This window comes from Tinamus guttatus, unplaced genomic scaffold (assembly GCF_059628265.1).
Source record: "Tinamus guttatus ecotype Peru unplaced genomic scaffold, ASM5962826v1 Tinamus_guttatus_pri_ptg000861l, whole genome shotgun sequence".
NCBI lineage: Eukaryota > Metazoa > Chordata > Aves > Tinamiformes > Tinamidae > Tinamus > Tinamus guttatus.
In genome coordinates, this window is record NW_028289395.1 from 296,907 (window position 1) to 315,257 (window position 18,351).

An 18,351-nucleotide genomic window follows, 5' to 3' on the forward strand; every position below is an offset into this window, starting at 1 on the left:
TGCCCCGATGCGCCTACAGCTACTGCTACCTACGCACCCGCCGCCCTGGCACGGCTGCGAATAAAGTGCGGCCCCACGAGCTGAGCAGAGTCCTGCTGCTTTCCTAAATCCCTATGAAACGAGCGGGAAGGGCCTAGGGGGTGGCGTAGACGTTACCTTCCTCGTTGGAGCGGGGCTTTTTGGGAGCCCGGTTGGAGCGCGCGGAGCGACGCGGGGACGCCCGCGGCTGCGGGATTACTCGGGGAGGTAATAGAAGCAGATGGAGACGCAGATGTTGCTTGGGAAGCAGATGTCAATGCAAAGGTAGATGAGCCGCTGCCTCCCCGGACCTGCCGAGCGGGGACAGAAACGTGGTGAGACGGAGCGTTTGCAGCCCTGCAGGAAGCTCCCTGGAGAGCCAAACGCACCAAAAGCCTCAGGGAGCGACTTTCCCATTGCTAGGGGCAGCAGGATGAGCGATCCACAGGCTGCAAATGAGCCTGGAGCATCCCAGGCTGCTCTTGGTGAGGATGAGGGTGCAAAAAGCAAACCCGGAGCATCGCGGGCTGCTCTTGGTGAGGCCGAGGGTGCAAAGAGCAAATGCAGAGCATCGCGGGCTGCTCTTGGTGAGGCCAAGGGTGGCAAATACCAACCCCATGGGCTCGGCCACCACTGCACAAGGGGCTGGCTTTGAGCTAGAGGTCACCCGTCCCCGCTCTAGCGCACACCTTGGCTCGAGGTGATTTTTGTGCTGCAGCTCCCGCTGCTCCGAGCCCGAGCGGGGCCAATGGGCAGGGAGGCTGCGGCCACTCACCTGGGCTGCGCCGGGCCGGGAGGATGGAGCTCTGCTGGCACAGGGCGCGCACGGCCGCCCCCAGGCCCGCGGGGTCCAGCTCGGTGCCCGCCTGCACGGCCAGGAACTCCCGCGCGTGCTTGGTGCGGTTGTGGAGCACGGCGGCCTGCAGGAAACGGCCCCTTGGTTCCTGCCGAACACCCCAGCGCCCAGGCCTGCCCGAGGAGCTGCGAGCTTGGAACGCGCTTGGAACTCCGGAATGTGCTTGGAACAGGAGCCGCCCCCCGTCCCGCGGTTTTGTTCGGCGCCGCGGCGCGCTCCGCTCCGCCGTCCTGCCCCGGCAGCGGCCAACAAAACCCCTTTGTTGCCCTCCGGCAGGACCGCGCGCGGTAACAGGATACGGGTGCAGAAAGGGCCCGCGGTTCCCAGGCCGCGGGGCGCCGCTCCCTCCCCCAGCCCCCATTTCTGCTGCTTTTAGCAGAAAATCCGGTGTGAGCAGAGCCAGGCGCCGCGCGCACGCGGTGACCAGCCCTGCCCGCCGCAGGAGCAAACCCGCCCCGACGGCTCCGGCCTCCCCTTCCCGCCGCTCACCCCGTGCTCGGAGGCGTTGAGGGACGCCTGGAGGTGCTGCCGGTCCCGGGCGTCCATGGCCCGCAGGTAGCAAACGCGCTGCCCCGCGGCCTTGTAGCACACGTGGCCCTGCGGGGCGGACGGCGCCGTGAGCCGCGCGCGGACGCGCTGCGCTGCCCTGGGCTCCCCCGTCCGCGCCGCCACCGCCGCGCTCACGTTCTCGCCGTCGTAGAGCACCACGGCGCTGCGGTTGCTCTGCGAGGTGACGTAGAAGGTCACGGTGCTCCTGGCGCGGTCCACCGAGGCCGACTGGTTCCGGGGGGCGCCTCGCTGGCCCTGCAAGGCCAGTCGCACGGCCTGCGAGCGCCGCTGAGCGCCGCAAGCACCTGCATCCCATCCCGAGCCTTCCCCAGCCCGGCACAGCACCGTCTGCATCCGTATCCACATCCCATCCCGAGCCTTCCCCGGCCCGGCACAGCACCGTCTGCATCCGTATCCGCATCCCATCCCGAGCCTTCCCTGGCCCGGCACAGCACCGTCTGCATCCGTATCCACATCCCATCCCGAGCCTTCCCCGGCCCAGCACAGCACCATGCACACCTGCCTCCCATCCTGAGCGTTCCCGGGCCCGGCACAGCACCCTGTGCATTCCCATCCACATCCCAAGCCTTCCCTGGCCCAGTGCAGCACTGCATGCATCTGCACCCCATCCTGAATGGGGCCAGCACAGCACCCTGCACGTCCCCATCCACATCCTGAGCATTTCCCAGCCCAGCACAACACCCTGTGCAGCCTTGTCTGCATCCCGAGCCTTTCCCAGTCCAGTGCAGCACCCTGCGGATCTGCATCCCGAGCCTTCCCCGGCCCGGCACAGCACTGTCTGCATCCCTATCCGCATCCCAAGCCTTCCCTAGCCCAGCACAGCACCCTGTGCATTCTCCTCTGTATCCCGAGCCTTCCTTGGCCCCCTCCTGCTTATCCGGCCGTCGGAGCAGGACATGCCCGGGCAGCCCCAGCATCGTGCCCAGCAGAGCGAAGAGGCCGCCCGGCATCGCGGTGCTCCGGACGGAGCTGCGTCCGGCTCTGCGCGTGCTGCTGCACGGCTGCTCGCTCGCTGCGCGCCTCCCGCTCGCTGCAGCGGCTGCAGAGCTGCTCAGCCGCGTAGCAAAGAGCGGCTCGAGGAGCACGGGGCTGCTCGGGGCCGGGCCGGGGTTCCCGGCGGCGGGAGAGCCCCTGGGGATCCCTGGATCTGCCCGCGCCGCGCGCACACCGCGGGCCCCTTACCTGGGCAGAGCCCTGCGGGAAGCTGAGAATCCCCGCGACGCTGATGCCAACTACTGCAAAAAACAAGGCAACGCACAAGATGATCCAGAACGTCCTGGACAGGGTTTGGAATTGTGCTGGGAGCCGCCTGTCCTGGGAGCCAAGGCAGAACAAGGAGAGAACAGCAGTTAAAATCGGCACTTCTGCAGCTGGTCGTCCTCCCGCGCCGCGAAACGCGCTCCCGGGCACGGCTGGGGCATCCTCGGGACCCGATGTCGGGACGTGGAAGCGGAGCCAGAGCCCTGCCGCGAGGCGGGAGCGATCCCGCCGGATCGGCGCAGCCTCCGACGAAGGGCTGCGCAGGGAGCCCTGCGTCAGGGGGGTGCTCTCACCACATTCATTTTGTTTTATAGCAGGAATTCCCAAACAGCCATCAGCACTTGCAGCAGTGCTGCGAGGGGCAATCCTACCCCCAGTCCTGTCCTTCCACGTATTTACTGTTATTTTCTGGATAAAATTGTTGCTCGATGCTAAGCAAGCTGTTATTTGAAGTTTTTTAAAAAGAAAAAGCTTGCCGTCATGTTGGTGCTGCTAGTGGCTTGATGTAGGAAACATTTTAATTCTGTACTGAAACAGTGCAAGCAGCTTACTGGCACAAAGTCACTTTAACAACGCAAAGGCGGCACTTTCCATAACGATAGCAGCACAGCCCACACTCCAAATAGTCTGTTTCTCACTCCTCTAAGGCGTAGAGAGACGTCTAATAATTGCAAGTGGTTGGATTTGCTACAGCCAAACATTGCACCGGCTCTGCAGCCCCCCTCTCAGTTACAGGACTTTTCTATATTCTATTCTATATTCTAAATATATTCCACCACAGAATCAGTGAGTATTAAAATGTTAAAACTGCACAGCCGAAATCTTATGAATTCAAATGCAAGAGAACCAAAATGCTACAGCACTTGGCAGATTTTCCACAGTTAAATTCCTTCAGGTGGGAAACAAAATCCGAAGAGGAAACACAACCGGGGATCTCTGCCCGCGCCGCCTGCTCTACCCGCGGTGCCGCGGGGCCCGGAGCGCCGGTGCTTACGTGGACCCGTCCCGCGCGCTCGGCTGCCTTTGGGGGAGCCGGATCGGGGCTCGCTGGAGGCGCCGCCGGGTCCTGCCGGGGCGACGGACAAAGTCTCAGCAGGATGCGGAGAAGGGCTCGGCCGCCCCGAACGTGGGGCGAGGGAAGCGCGCGGGGCCCGGGGCGCTCACGGGAGGGACGATCGCGCCGCGGCCGTCGCCCCCCTCCATCGTCCGCCTCAGACGGGGCCCCGGCGCTGCCCGCGGCGCCCGCGCATGATCCCCCGCCGCGGCGCGCGCGGGAACCCTAAATAGAGCGGGCGGGCGGGCAGGGCCCCTGAAACCCTAGAGCTGCCACCTGCGAGAGGGGCCGGCCGGGCCGGGCCCGCTGCCCAGCGCCGCTGTCACCGCGGCAGGCGCTCCCTTCCTGCGCGCCAGGCGCGGGGATCCGGGCAGGACAATCGCGGCCTTTGTGCCTCCTTCCCGCTGGCACACGCTGGCGGTGGCGCTGGATCCGTGGCGCTAAGAGATAGGGTGACCGGGGAGGAGCGGCCGCCTGCCCTTGCCGGCCGCCACGGCTGCGCTTCAAGGAGGGCTCGGTGCCGTCGGAGCCGAGCGGGGCGCCCAGGGACACACTCGGTGTCACCCGAGCCCCGCGTTGGTGGCTCCGGGACGGCAGGGCCGCACGGGCAGCAGCAGGTTTCCAACCACACGCGTCTCCCGGGCGGTCGGAACGACCCTGCTCATCCCGGGATCGCTCCGTTCCCAGGCTGCCCCGCGGCGGCGACGCGGGGACGGACACAATTCCTTCGCACTGTCCGTCCAGGAAAGACGGAGCGCTTGGGCGTTTTCCAAACAAGCCCAAGGCTGATCCAACTGGAGCTCCCCTTGCCCGAGCGCCAGCACCCCCTTCCCTCCCCGCGCGGCCTCTCGCACAGCTGAGCCAGCAACAACCTGTTCAAGGGGAAAACAAGCACCTTGTTCCAGCAGCTGCTTCCGCAGGACGGGCGTCCAGCCTGCGGGGGCTCAGCACATCCGTGTGCCGTGGATCCAGCTGCTGAACGGGGAAGCGACTGCACACCCGGGCAGTCAGCACTGTGCTGCTTAACAGCAGGGACGCAGCGAGACCGCAGCGTGTCCCAACGCCACCGCGCTGAGCAAGGGAAGTGTCGAAAGCGCCCGACGGGCAGAGCCGCCTCTGCGGAGCCGGAGCGGCCACGGAGCGGCCCCCGATCCCGCGGCGGCCTGGATGCAACGGGCTTGGAAGGGCAGGCGGCCACGCGCACGGAGCAGCCCCCGAGAGCAGCGCCCAGCCCTGGGAAACAAACCCCTTCGTTGGAGTAGGATTGTGTATCAGGAGTGATGACGGTAAAAACAGGAGCCACCAGCAGCTCCTGCCACCGCAACAAGGCCCAGGGCCACCCAGGTGTGGACAGACACAGCAGGACAAGCAAACGCAAGGGGGAAGCAGCTTGGTAAGTTTAATGGGAACTCCAGGAGAGGGCCAGAAAGCCCTGGGTGGCCAATACAGAGGATCGCGAAGCACGAGCGACGCGTTCCGTGGCGGCAAGCGGAGGTCACGGCGCGCAGCAGGGACACAGTGTCACCTCCCTCGTGTCTGCTACGGGGACACGTAGGCAGCAACACGAGGAAGCGAATCAGAGTCACTGCTGGGTGGGCCCTAACGCGGCAAAGCCACTACACCTACTTCTACATTACTGAGGGAAGGACAATTTCTACCCCACGAGCATTTCTCTGTGACTTCTGTAAGTCTTCTAGGTGCGGACACGACAGGAAAGGTTTTATTTGTGCTCCCTTGCACAAACGAGCAGTCTTTTAAAGATGCAGATAGTGTTCCAGTAACACTGAAGACATCACGAACCGCACGGTTATTGCTGTACAAGCTGGCAAGTTGACTTACTCCTAGTGCTCGAGTGGAAGGAAACGGCACGAACGCACGACTAGAGCTACTCAGCTGAACACCAGGAGCAGAAGGAAGTTCAGTGTTTAAACGTAAATGCCAGGAGCGGCATCTACGCAGTAACATAGTATTTGCATAATTAATATGTCTACTTATTTCTGTGATACAAAAACATCAGACTGTGGCCTTCAGTCCAGGCAGCAGATTGTGACTGAGAACAAAACCATCACCTGAGCAGACACCCCTTCCTACCTGCGGCTGCAGCCCGGCCCCGTGCTCATCCGCACACGCAGCGCGGGACGCGGCGCCCGCCGCGCGCTCGGCCCTGCTCCTGTGCTCTGGGAAGAGCCGAGCGGAGCCGGCGCCTCGATGCTGGGGCAGCAGGGAAGCACAAGGTAGTTCAGAGCTAACTTCATGTCTCATCGATCCAGTTATTTCTGGGAAGCAGTATTAGTGCAGGATAGTCCTATGTGGCTACATGCTTTCTGCATTACCAAATGCAAAAGCTTACAAAAATTACATCTAGAGTGATCAGTGAAGTACATTCCTCTTACCCTCTCTTCCAGGAAACAAGATATATTATATTATACTTAAGCTTATATTTTAAATATATTCTGATATATATTTAGGATCAGGATAGTTCCTGCAGGTACCTGTACTTTACATATGCATCCAATACTTGGACAAACACAGTATAGAGAAGAAACCATTTGCACTTTGCATGTGCAGTCATCCTAAGCTGCATCATACATGCAGTTTTTAACGGTCAAATAAAGGGGAGAGATTTCAGTTTTTCTGACCCGAGGCCGCACTTGCAGTGGGCTGCACTGCTGGAGTGGGACCCAGTCTGAAAAACCAACGTGAGGGCAAATTCCAGTTGCTCCGGGCAGGGCGAGCACGGCCACGCACAGCCGCTCGCGCGGTGTTGTCCTGGATAAACGGGGCTGAGCTACAGCCTGCCCACGAGGGGACACGGCGCAAGCGGCTGCGCTCCTGTCGCGGGTCACTCTGCCCTGCCCTCCTCGACTCGGTCTAGACGACAACCACCTCTAGCCTCATATTTAGATACAGGTACCATAATGGAAGCCTCCACCTCAGGAGAGTTGAGCGACACCGTGATGCCCTCAGCGTTCCAAAGTGCATTTTAGAAGACCAAGATGTAAACAAACAAACAAAAAGATCATACAGAGAAGAGAGCAAAAGGCTAAAAAGCTAAGGGCTGCCAGTGGCTGGAGGTATGCTGAGCACGCTACCGTCACAGGGTGATTAACGAGGGCCCTCCTCGGGGCGCCGCGTGAGGGCTCTGCTATTTTAATCCTGCAGCGCTGGCAGGAGGTCGGCTATACTATCGACGTAGTAGTCGGGGACCAGGCGCTGCCTGTCGGGACAGCCGCTCTCCAGGTGACCCTTCACGTCCTCCAGCGTGGTGACCCCCGTGAGCGTGAGCAGCGTGGTGAGGCCGCAGCTGTTGCCCATGAGGATGTCGGTGTCCAGGCGGTCTCCCACCATGATGGTGCGCGCGGGGTCGATGTTGAACTCGCTCACCACGCAGTCGAACATGTAGCGGTTGGGCTTGCCCACGATGAACGCCTCGCGCTCCGCCGCCGTCTCCACGGCCTTCACCAGGCAGCCGGTCCCTGCACGAGGGGAGAGGGGAGGGCTCAGCGGGATGGTGGCACCCGCGCAGGGCACGGGAACGGCGTCGGGAATGTGGTCTGCAGGGACGGGGAGGCATCCCTCCGTGCTGGAAGAGGAAGGACCTTGCTAGCAGCACGCGAGGAAGGGTGTAAACCCGGCCCAAGGGTGCAGGAGCACAGGAGGAAGGGCGCAAACCCGGCCCAAGGGTGCAGGAGCGCAGGAGGAAGGTCATTAACCCAGCCCAAGGGTGCAGGAGCACAGGAGGAAGGGCATAAACCCAGGCCAAGGGTGCAAGAGCACAGGAGGAAGGGCATAAACCCAGGCCAAGGGTGCAAGAGCGCAGGAGGAAGGGCATAAACCCAGGCCAAGGGTGCAAGAGCGCAGGAGGAAGGGCATAAACCCAGGCCAAGGGTGCAAGAGCGCAGGAGGAAGGGCATAAACCCAGGCCAAGGGTGCAGGAGCACAGGAGGAAGGGCATAAACCCAGCCCAAGGGTGCAAGAGCGCAGGAGGAAGGGCATAAACCCAGCCCAAGGGTGCAGGAGCACAGGAGGAAGGGCATAAACCCAGCCCAAGGGTGCAAGAGCGCAGGAGGAAGGGCATAAACCCAGCCCAAGGGTGCAGGAGCACAGGAGGAAGGGCACAAAGCCAGCCCAAGACACAGGAGTATGCAGCAGCAAGCAAGAAAGGGCACGAACAGAACCCAAGCACGCAGGAGCACAGGAAGAAGGGCATAAAGCCAAGGGAAGCACACAGCAGCATGCATGCAGGAGCATGCCAGGAAGGGCATAAACCCAATCCGGGCATGCGGGAGTGCACAGCCGCATGCCAGAAAGGGCACGAACGCGACCCAAGCACACAGGGAATGGAATAGATCCAAATCAAGCGCACAAAGCACACGAGGAAGGGCACAGACCCATTCCAAGCACACGAGGAAGGGCACAGACCCTATCCAAGCACACAGGAGCACACGAGGAAGGGCACAGACCCCATTCAAGTGCACGAAGAAGGGTACAGACCCAATCCGAGCACACAGGAGCACAGGAGGAAGGGCACAGACCCGACCCGAGCGCACGAGGAAGGGCACAGACCCTATCCAAGCACACAGGAGCACACGAGGAAGGGCACAGACCCTATTCAAGTGCACGAAGAAGGGCACGGACACAATCCGAGCACACGAGGAAGGGCACAGACCCTATTTAAGTGCACAAAGAAGGGTACAGACCCAATCCGAGCACACAGGAACACACGAGGAAGGGCACAGACCCGACCCGAGCGCACGAGGAAGGGCACAGACCCGACCCGAGCACACAGAAACACGCAGCCCCGACAGAACGCAGCCACCCGAGCTGGGGCAGGCCGGGGCCGCTTCCCCCGCGCTGGGGCAGGGCCTGCAGCTACCGGGCCAGGTTTGGGGCCTCCCGCCCGCCCCGCCGGGCCCCCCCGCCCCGCGCACCGGGAATGGCGGCGCCGCCCTCGAGCGGCAGCCGGTGGTCGCGGTTGGTGCCCACGAGCAGGCAGTCGGCGCCGCCGCGCTGCAGGTAGCGCAGCGCCTGGCACAGCTTGGCGTAGCTGAAGTGCTCGTCGAAGGCCACGAGCACGGCGCGCACGGCGGGCTCCAGCGGCGCGCGCGCCCAGTCGGCGGGCACGGGCCCGGGCAGCGCGGCGGGGCCGGGCCCCACGTGCGGCACCCCGGCCGCCTCCAGCTCGGCGCTCAGCGCCGCGCTGCCCAGCACGTAGGCGGCGGCGCCGGGCGGCAGCTCGCGGCGCAGGTAGCGCGCGGCGCAGTAGGCCGAGGCGAAGACGTGGCGCGGCTCGGCGGGCGGGAAGCCCAAGCGCCGCAGCTTGTCCGCGTAGGCGCCGCGCGTGCGGCTGCTGTTGTTGGTCACGTAGCACAGCAGCTTCCCGGCCGCCGCCAGCCCGCCCAGCGCGGCGGGGGCGCCCGGCACGGCCGCCTCGCCGCGCCACAGGACGCCGTCGCAGTCGAAGAGCAGCGCGTCGGCCCCGCGCAGCGCCGCGCGCGCCGCCTCCGCGTCCAGCCGCCGGCAGCGCCGCGCCGCGACATGGCCGCCCGCCGCCGCCGCCGCCATGGCTGCCCGCGCGCCCGCCGCGCCGCCCATTGGTTGCCCAGCACACCCGGCGCGCTGCCCATTGGTTACCATGCGCGCCCGGCGCGCCGCCCATTGGTTACCGCGCGCGCCCGGGGCGCCGCCCATTGGTTGCCCAGCACGCCCGGCGCGCCGCCCATTGGCTGCCGCGCGCGCGCGCCCGCCGCACCGCCCATTGGCTGTCACGCGTGCTCACTGCGCCGCCCATTGGATGCCGCGCCCGCCCATCGCCCCGCCCATTCGCTGCCGCCCCCGCCCGTCGCTCCGCCCACTGGCCGCCGCGCCGCGAGGAGGAGGAGGAGGCGGGACGCGACCGGCTCTCCCCATTGGGCAGCCTCCTCGCAAGCCCGTCCCCCCGGGGTTCCCATTGGTCAGCGGCGCGTCGCTCATCCTGTGGAGCCGGCAGCTCCGCCCGCTGCGAAGGTCACCCGGGGTGACTTTTTTTTTGCATTTTTCAACTTTTTTGTATTTTTCAACTTTTTTTTTTCTGGGGGGGGGTGGGGAAGGATGTTCGCGCCGCGGCGCCTCGAGGGGCTCCCCGCGCCGCGCGCGGAACCCCCGCGCCGGGGCGCCGTTTCCCGCCGGGCCGCTGACGGGCGGTGCACCGCGGCCCGCGCGCGCGCGCGCGCGCTGGCTGCCCGTTGTTATGACGACACGGCCGTAAAGCCGCCATCTTTGGCGGCGCGTCTCGTTGCGACATGGAGGCCGCAGTGGGCCGGGGCGCGGCGCCGGCGGCGCTTACGGCAGGCGCGGGCGGGGGGGCGGGCGCGGGGCCCGGCGCCGCCGCCGCCGCCCCCAGCCCCCCCCCGGCGCCGCTCGTGGAGGAAGGTACCGGCGCGCTGCGGGGGGGCCGGCGGGGCCGCGGCCGCCGCTCACGGCGGCGCTCTCGTTGCAGACGAGCACGACGTGCACCAGTGCGGGCGCTGCCGGGCCGAGTTCGCCTCGCTCGAGGAGTTCGTGCAGCACAAGGTGCAGAAGAGCTGCCGGCGCCTCCCCGACGCCGCCGCGCGCCACCGCCGGCCGCCGCAGGTGACGGGGCGCGCGGGGGCGGCGCGCGGGGCCGCCCGGGGCTCCGAGGCTATCAAGGCCCGTCTCGCTCCACAGGTGGTTCCTGCCGTCGAGGAGGCCATCACCGTCGCCCACATCGTGGTCGAGGCGTCCTCCATAGCGGGGGAGATCGGGGAGGCGGCGGCGCTCGTGGGTGAGCGTCGTGCCGGGGCCGTGTCCCCCCGTGCTCCCGGCGGTGCCGGGGCGGCAGGAGAGCGTCCCCGGGCCACCTCTGCCGCCTGGCCTAGCCCACACGCAGCACGGCTTAGGCGGGACAAGGGGTAACGGGTATGAACTCAAACAGAGGCAGCTCCACCTCCACGTGAGGAGGAACCTCTTTGCTGTGAGGGTGCCAGAGCCCTGGCACAGGCTGCCCAGAGAGGTGCCCCGTGCGCTGGGTGTCCCTGCTGGAGCAGGGGGTTGGACTGGAGCATCTCCAGAGGGCCCTTCCAGCCTCAGCCATTCTGGGATTCTGTGAACATCAGTTTTAACACAATACTGAAAACTAAACAGCTGTGCTGCACTTCTGAAGTGCCCGTTTCTCCTTCCTAGCTTGCACAGTCCTGCAACAATAAGTTGCTCCAGCTCTGCAAAGCTTCTCCTCTGTAAAGAACATAACTGTCTCCATGTCCTTCCCCTAGATAGTGGGCACATAAAAGAAGTCATCGTTGCAGGAGACCATGTTTTTGAAAACCCAAATGGCAGCGCTGATGGGGAAGTCGCCGAAGATCCAGGGAATCCTGATGATCAGGAGCAGGATCTTTCCACAGAACTGATAAAGGTCAAGCTTCTCGTTAACAAGGACGGGCGATATGTATGCGAACTGTGCCAGAAAACGTTCAAAACAGTAAGTGCAGCTTCTCCTGTGCTGCGGTTAGCAAGTTGGTTAGGCTGGCTGGGCATTGAGGTGTCTCACACCTGGTGAAAGGTGTGTGCTTTACTGCACGCTCTGCTTGCAGAAGCGACATTTTGGGTTCAAAATGGGTGTTTCTGCTTTACAGCTGAATGCAAGCTCCTTAACTGTTTGCAACGTGTTTTAAAATAGACTCTTCCCCCAGGCCAGCATCCTCAAAGCTCACATGATCACTCACAGCAGCAGGAAGGACTACGAGTGTAAACTCTGTGGAACCTCCTTTAGGACAAAAGGGTCTCTGATTCGGCACCACCGGCGTCACACCGGTAAGGCAGCCCCCGAGCCGAGAGCTCCCTGTTGCCGGCGTGTGGCTCGTGCGGAGCGACCGTCCCTCTGCCGCGGGCTGGGGACATCGGCCCCGTGGCGGGGGGTGGCACAGCGGGCTCGTTCCGGAAGGCTGGACCGTGTTCCTCTGGAAGCACACGGGATGGAACCAGCGCCCGCCGCGGTTCGTTTGCCACGATTCCCATTCTGATTCCTGCCCTTTCCAGATGAACGACCTTACAAATGCAAGAAATGTGGGAAAAGCTTCAGGGAATCGGGAGCTTTGACTCGGCATCTGAAATCCCTGACACCTTGTACAGAAAAAATTCGCTTCAACGTGAACAAAGAAATAGTGGTCAACAAGGATGATTTGCCAGCAGGTCAGTGATGCTCTAAATCCGTGCCTTGTGCCTGATAAAAGCAAGGGTGTTGCTGTGCTAGAGCTATAAATTGTTTCTTGTTTAAAGAAAAAATCTTGCTACAATATTGAGGAATGTTTGAAAATCTGGTACAAAGATGGTCATGCCAGGCAACTGACCTGTTGTTGTTTTTGGATAATATGAAGCCTGTTCAGAAAATAAAACATGTCCCTGTTTAGAGCAGTGCTCTGTGGAAGCAGAGCAAGCATTCTGCCATGCTCCTATTCCAAGACACATTTTCATAGGGTGCAGCAAATTGCTGACGGGTTGGAATTAGGCCAAATGATTCATTCTGCTGCTTTTCTTAAAGGATCCTGTAGTTCAAACACAGACACGGTTTCATCCATTGCGAGTGAATCCCTGGAGTCCCCGCCTGTGATTCACCTAGTGACAGATGCAAAAGGCAACGTTCTCCACGAAGTTCACGTCCAAATGCAGGAACTCCCTGTTGTTGATGCAAAAGCTCTGGACCAAGAGGTGAGTGTCGTTTGTCCCGAAGACCCTTCATGCGTTTTACACAAACGCATCTTTGAATTACTTCATAGGCAGTACTTTTTATGTAGCTATAATAAAAGTGTGCTGGAAATAAATGGTTAAATAGATTCCTTTCTCATCAGAAAACTTAGGCAGCAAACTGCTGGCTCTGCCTGTTCCTGGCAGTCTGCTGCTGCTGATACTTAGCAGTGTGTACATGATGCAGGGGGGATCCGTAGAGGTTCCCACCACGTACATACTGGATGATGTTTAAGTTTAAAGGCTGTTTTTTTGTTTGACCATGCCCTTGTACAAGGCTCTACAGTAGGAGCAAAGACTTCTCCCTTGGGCTCTGTGTTTTCAGACTATAGATTTACTTTGTCTTCCTCTCCAGTCCAAGCTTATTCCCTCATTCCTCTTACCCTGTATCACAGCATTGATCATCTTGGTAATAATCACTGTCGTAACAGGAAGCTTGGGTTTGAATTTGCCATCCTTACCACTAGACTGTTTATTTTTTCAGCCGACACCTCCTGAGGAGCAGCCGTGCGAGGGGGACGTGAACAGTGAGAATCTGCTGCGGCAGGCCATGAGGAATTCCGGGATCGTCATCGAGAGGGTCGCTATGGAAGACGTGCAGAAGCCAGAGGAACCTGCTGGGGCTGCTGCGGAAGAACTAGAAAACGAAGCGATGGAAGCAGATGAGGAGCCGTGTGGGGAGCAGTGTGTGGAAACACAGCAACCACAGTCTGTACGTTTGCACTTCGCTTTGCAGCTTGGTTAACTGTTTTGTTCTGTGTCTGCACGTGGTTGTGACGAGTTGCCTTAGTCTGATCACCCTGCACCTTCTCCCCAGCACATCTCTCCCTCTGCCTGTGCCAAGGATGAGGGGATTTTCACAGCCATGTTTTCCAACACGCTGCAAGTGTGGTGTTATTGCTCCCTCCTATTTGATAACATAGATTGCTTTCTTGTCTAAGGCTGTATACTTAATGTCAATGTGGCTAGGAGCGCAACAGCACAAAAAACACGTTGTACTTTTTCTTTCCCCAATAGACAGACACAGAAAGAACAAACGGATGCAAAAGTTACAGCTGCCCTCACTGCAGTGAAGTCTTCAGTGAAGCTACATCCCTGGAAACGCACATCAAGGGACACTTAGGTGAGGTTGGGTGCACGCGCCGCTGTCCAAACGTGTCCCTCCTCCTGTGCTCTGCGATGCAGGACAGCCTCCATGGCCTCAGCGTGCCTTCACTGGGAGCACTGCAGCCGTGCTCATTCTGTGGGTGCTTAACACACAAATACCGAAAAGGTCAGAGCATTGACTCGCGTTGAGCTGGAGGGAAGCTTCAGCTATTTTTCTTTCCTTAGGGAAGAAAAATATAAAGGGAATACAGGCTGAAACAGCTCTTTGACAGGTGCTAAGGAACCATATTTGAGGTGATTTCATTTTGGAATGGGGCAAAGGCCACATGCTCACAACTGAAAATGCACATCACTTCCTTCCTCCTCCACGTTAGGATCCTACGAGAATTTTGTTCTCCTGGCACATACTATATAGCCCTGTGCATAAGAGGGCAATGCATTTGGCAAAGGGACCAGCGTTTTCCCTGCCTTCTGCTTGTATTGAGAGAGGAGCCTCTATGACCTCTTCAGCCATCAGTTAGCTGTGATCTTTACAGACAGCAACACCAGGAGTGGGCTTCAGACAAGCTTTGATTCCTGTAAGACCTGCAGTGAATAATAGCACCATTTTCATTAGCCTGATCTATCTGACCTCAGCTGCTGCTACCGATGGGTAAAATTATAAAATGTATTACTTTGGTTTCTTACTGCCTAGTGACAAGGTATTTCAGTTCCTCTGATGCTGAATGGTGCCACTTGGGTGCAACAACGGCAGAATCTTCTTGCTTTGATACCACTGTCTGTTCTGCATCAACCATACGCTGTATTTTCTCTCTCTCTCTCTCTCTCTCTCTCTAGATAACAAGCCTTTTAAATGTGAGAAGTGTGGCAAAGAGTTCACAAAAGGCTATCTGCTAAAAAAGCATCAAGAAGTGCACGTGAACGAGTGGCGTTTCCGCTGTGGGGAGTGTGGCAAGCTCTACAAGACCATTGCTCACGTCAAGGGGCACCACAGGGTGCACTCCGACGAGCGGCCCTACCCCTGCCCCAAGTGTGGCAAGCGCTACAAGACCAAGGTGCGTCCCTGCCCTGCCAGCCTCCCCTTGGCCTTTGCCTTTCCAGGGCTGCCAGACGGTAGCAGGCTGTGCTGGTGAAAAAATAAATGAACCAGTTTACATGCCTTTGATAAGGGCAGAAGCTCCAGAAAGTGTTTTTGTTTTAGCGAGGAAAAGAGGAAGAATACTAATAAATCTTTACATTTGAAACTGTTCCTCTCTATAGAAAGTACATAGAAATAAGCAAACACATCTTTATCACGTTGTAGATTAGGAGGAGTCCTCAAAGCTGCAGTTACCTGGAGGCTAAAACATTGCTTGAGTTTTCGGTTGCCTTTAGCTGCTCGTGTTGCTTGTCTCTGTGCAGAACGCGCAGCAGGTTCACTACCGCACGCACCTGGAGGACAAGCCCTACGTGTGCCAGTACTGCAGCCGCGGCTTCCGCGAGAAGGGCTCGCTGGTGCGCCACATCCGCCACCACACGGGCGAGAAGCCCTTCAAGTGCTACAAGTGCGGCCGGGGCTTCGCCGAGCACGGCACGCTCAACAGGCACCTCAAGACCAAAGGTGGGATGCGGCGGCGTGTGGGCTTTTATGTTGGGCTGCATAATCTGATTCGGACTGAATCATCAGGATTTCTTAGGGGGGTGTCACATGCTTGGAAAAGGTCTAGTGACCGTCATCCATGCTCTTTGTTTACCTTTGTTTAGTCGAGTATTTATTGAAATTGCCCCATATGGGTGCTCTGCTTGAGGCTCACTGCTTTGCCGGGTGCCGCATGGGCCTCTTCCAGGCCATTATTTGGCCTGTGTTAGTAGGGTTAGAGACTCGGCTAACTGCTGGTCGTATGACAGTGTCATTCTGATAAAGGCATCTCATTAGTGCTGCACAGTATTTGACAGGTACTCCTAGTATCTGGTTTGGTTCAAAAAAAAAAAAATCTTGTTTTTCTGGCATTTTGGGAATACCATTCAGGTGGCTGCCTGCTTGCTTTGAAGGAGGTTAAAGAAGTGATGGTGCCTGAGGAGAGTCAGTCAGCTGACAACTTAGCTGCAACAGTCATTTCTGAAGATCCTCATACAGTTCTGGTGGAGTTCTCATCAGTGGTGGCAGACACTCAGGAGTACATCATCGAGGTAAGCAGCAGGGCAGACAGTTGTGGTGTCTTGTTAATTAAAAGCTGCACAGGTTTGCACACTCCTCATCTGGGCTTCTGGGAGAAGGTAAAACGGGATCTAACCAGTGCTATCCCTTCCTGTGTGATCCCAGGAAAAAGGCAGGAGTAATTTTGCTCAGAGAGAGGCCACCTGGAGCATCCTTCCTGTCCCTCCTGAAGTCCTGCATGTCACATACGCAGGAAAAACAGTGCAGGGAAGATCGATACAATTAACCAGAAGGTTCAGACACTGCAAACTTCAGACTATTCCTGATTTTCTTCCCTCAGACATTTGCTTCAACTTCCACCTAGCCTCTTCTCCTGATGCTATTTAGCTTATTGTGGACAAAATAAACTCAGTTGTTTATAACAGGCTGTGGCTGCCAGCAGCAGCTGAATGGTGCATCTCCCTCTTGCCCTCCCTGTGCCACAGGGCCAGCTCCTATCCGTGCAGGATGTAACGCAGGGCATTTGCTGAGTCCTTTAGTACTGCCCTAGGGAACAGGGTGGCTGCTAGCAGTAGGAGCAGAATCTGCCAGCTGGCAAGGTTTTGCTGAGAGAGGACGTTCTCTGCATTGTGAGCGCTCTGCATTATATTTAAGTAGATGCTGATGACAGGATTTGCAGGGAATTGTCTTTAGAGAAGTTACTGTATAATGGGGGAAAAAGGAAGACTTTTGTAGAAGATCTTACTTGCCTTATATCTTGGAAGTAAAAGATGTTTTATAATCTAAAAAGGAATCCTATTTTGTATTTCAAGACTGCTACTGAAGACATGGAGACCAGTGAAGCTGCTGAAATAATAGAGGGAACAAGACACGAGGTAAAGCAGACACGTAGACTACTCTTTTGGGGACCTCTCTATAGATGAAATGAATTGCTTTTACTGTCTGAAAGTCATGCTAAGTAAACCCAGCCTCAGGTAACTACTTGACCTACAACTGTCCTACAACTTGACCTACAACTTGAACTACAACTGTAGTTTTGCAAACCTGTCTCTGTAAAAACAATCTGGCCACCTGGGGTTTTACCCGAGCTGTGGCCCCATTTCCTCTCAGCAGTGGTGGCTAATGCACAGGAGGCTACTTGCCAGGTAGCAGAACCTTGTGCCACGATTCTCTAGAGAAATCAGCACAGTTGTTGCAGAACCAGAGTGGGGCTGTTTCCTAACTCCGGTTCATCAAGTTTGCATGTCTGGGTGTGCACTGTCATGATGCCACTATGGAACAAAGCTTGACTTGGTGGAAGAAACACCCTCCTGACAAAACACCTTAAGTGACACAAGGTACAACGCGTTCTAGGACTGTCTTGGGGTGATAACAAGGGCTTCAGTTAATTCACTGGAATTCAGTGCTGCTTTTTTTACTGCACTATTTGTCATCATAACTCTTTATACCTATGATAATTTTCTGTATATTTAATGTGTTGCAACAAGTAGTGAAATAATGCGGCCTCTTTTCTCTGAGCACAGGTTGACAGCCACATTATGAAGGTTGTGCAACAAATAGTAAATCAAGCCAACTCCGGCCACCAGATCATCGTGCAGAACGTTACCGTGGCAGAGGACGCGGCCGTGAGCCCGGACGCCGCGGACACCATCACCATCGCCACCCCCGAGAGCCTCACGGAGCAGGTGGCGATGACGCTGGCGTCTGCCATCGGCGAGGGGGCCGTGCTCACCACCGAGGGGGGCATCGAGGCGCAGGAAGCCACAGTGACAATGGTGGCGTCCGAGGACATCGAAATAATGGAGCATGCGGGGGAGTTTGTGATCGCCTCGCAGGAGGGGGAGGTGGAGGTGCAGACTGTGATCGTCTGACGAGCAGCGCCAGCCCTGCCCACCAGGACAGTTTTTCCATTTTTGGGGAATTTGATCAGTCCTCAGTTGGACCTTACACTTTTTCACAGAGCAAGGGAGTGGATGCTCCATAGCCACGTGGCTCCACAGCATGGTGAGGCCCAGAAATGCTTTCTGTTTAAAAGGGGAGTAACAGTAGCTGCGTGTGCATGGTTATGCTGGGGAAGGGACTGCTAAGTCACATTTGCCAGCCTGACTCGGGGTTTTGTACGGCTGCCTCCGATAAAGGACTGTCCTTCGCAAAGCGCTTGCCCTGAGCCCAGGACAGCAGTGCTCTGGTGTTCAAAAGAATTCAGAAAGTGAAACAAGGATGTTGTGTCTCCCGAGAGACTACACTAGCTTAATCATATGCACTGAAACAGGAAAACCAAACCTAAGGACTTCTGGTGCGAGTTCACCGACACCTGAAGCCTTTCCTGCCTCTAACCTCACTACTTCAGTCCTCCCAAGGCATGGTACTGCAGATTTCTGTCTTTTGTTTGTTTGTTTGTTTTTTGGCCAGCTAGCCTTATGTACTGGTTTACAAAGATTGCATCATTGTACCCTTGCAATACCAAGCAGGCTGCTCTGAGAGCTAGCCTGGTGGTGTGTAAAGCCATACTGTACATGAATTTTTTTTAATCATATACAGATTTTTAATTGTATATTGTACAGATTTGGCATGTAAATAAATGCATTTATAAAAATAAAGTTATTTAAA

At 58.2% G+C, this 18,351-nt stretch overlaps 3 protein-coding genes across 3 annotated transcripts; 1 reads left to right on the plus strand and 2 right to left on the minus strand.

Moving 5' to 3' along the window:
• Window positions 1-234: 234 nt before the first annotated feature.
• BRICD5 (BRICHOS domain containing 5) lies at window positions 235-3,907 on the minus strand. The gene is made up of 6 exons (XM_088537738.1): window positions 3,869-3,907; window positions 2,627-2,974; window positions 1,559-1,711; window positions 1,364-1,471; window positions 794-938; window positions 235-329 (listed from the first exon to the last, which is right to left on the minus strand). Exons 1-6 carry the CDS (start codon window positions 3,905-3,907, stop codon window positions 235-237), a joined length of 888 nt encoding a protein of 295 aa, XP_088393864.1.
• Window positions 3,908-6,685: 2,778 nt separating this feature from the next.
• PGP (phosphoglycolate phosphatase) lies at window positions 6,686-9,323 on the minus strand. Its single transcript, XM_088537751.1, has 2 exons — window positions 8,690-9,323; window positions 6,686-7,234 (listed from the first exon to the last, which is right to left on the minus strand). Exons 1-2 carry the CDS (start codon window positions 9,321-9,323, stop codon window positions 6,909-6,911), a joined length of 960 nt encoding a protein of 319 aa, XP_088393877.1. The 3' UTR covers window positions 6,686-6,908.
• A 716-nt stretch (window positions 9,324-10,039) lies between these two features.
• Window positions 10,040-17,614, plus strand: E4F1 (E4F transcription factor 1). The gene is made up of 14 exons (XM_088537754.1): window positions 10,040-10,169; window positions 10,237-10,340; window positions 10,419-10,542; window positions 11,030-11,235; window positions 11,447-11,567; window positions 11,793-11,945; window positions 12,295-12,461; window positions 12,982-13,209; window positions 13,515-13,620; window positions 14,442-14,659; window positions 15,006-15,204; window positions 15,613-15,773; window positions 16,554-16,616; window positions 17,265-17,614. The coding sequence occupies exons 1-14, from the start codon at window positions 10,040-10,042 to the stop codon at window positions 17,610-17,612; spliced, it is 2,328 nt and encodes a 775-aa protein (XP_088393880.1). The 3' UTR covers window positions 17,613-17,614.
• Window positions 17,615-18,351: the final 737 nt, after the last annotated feature.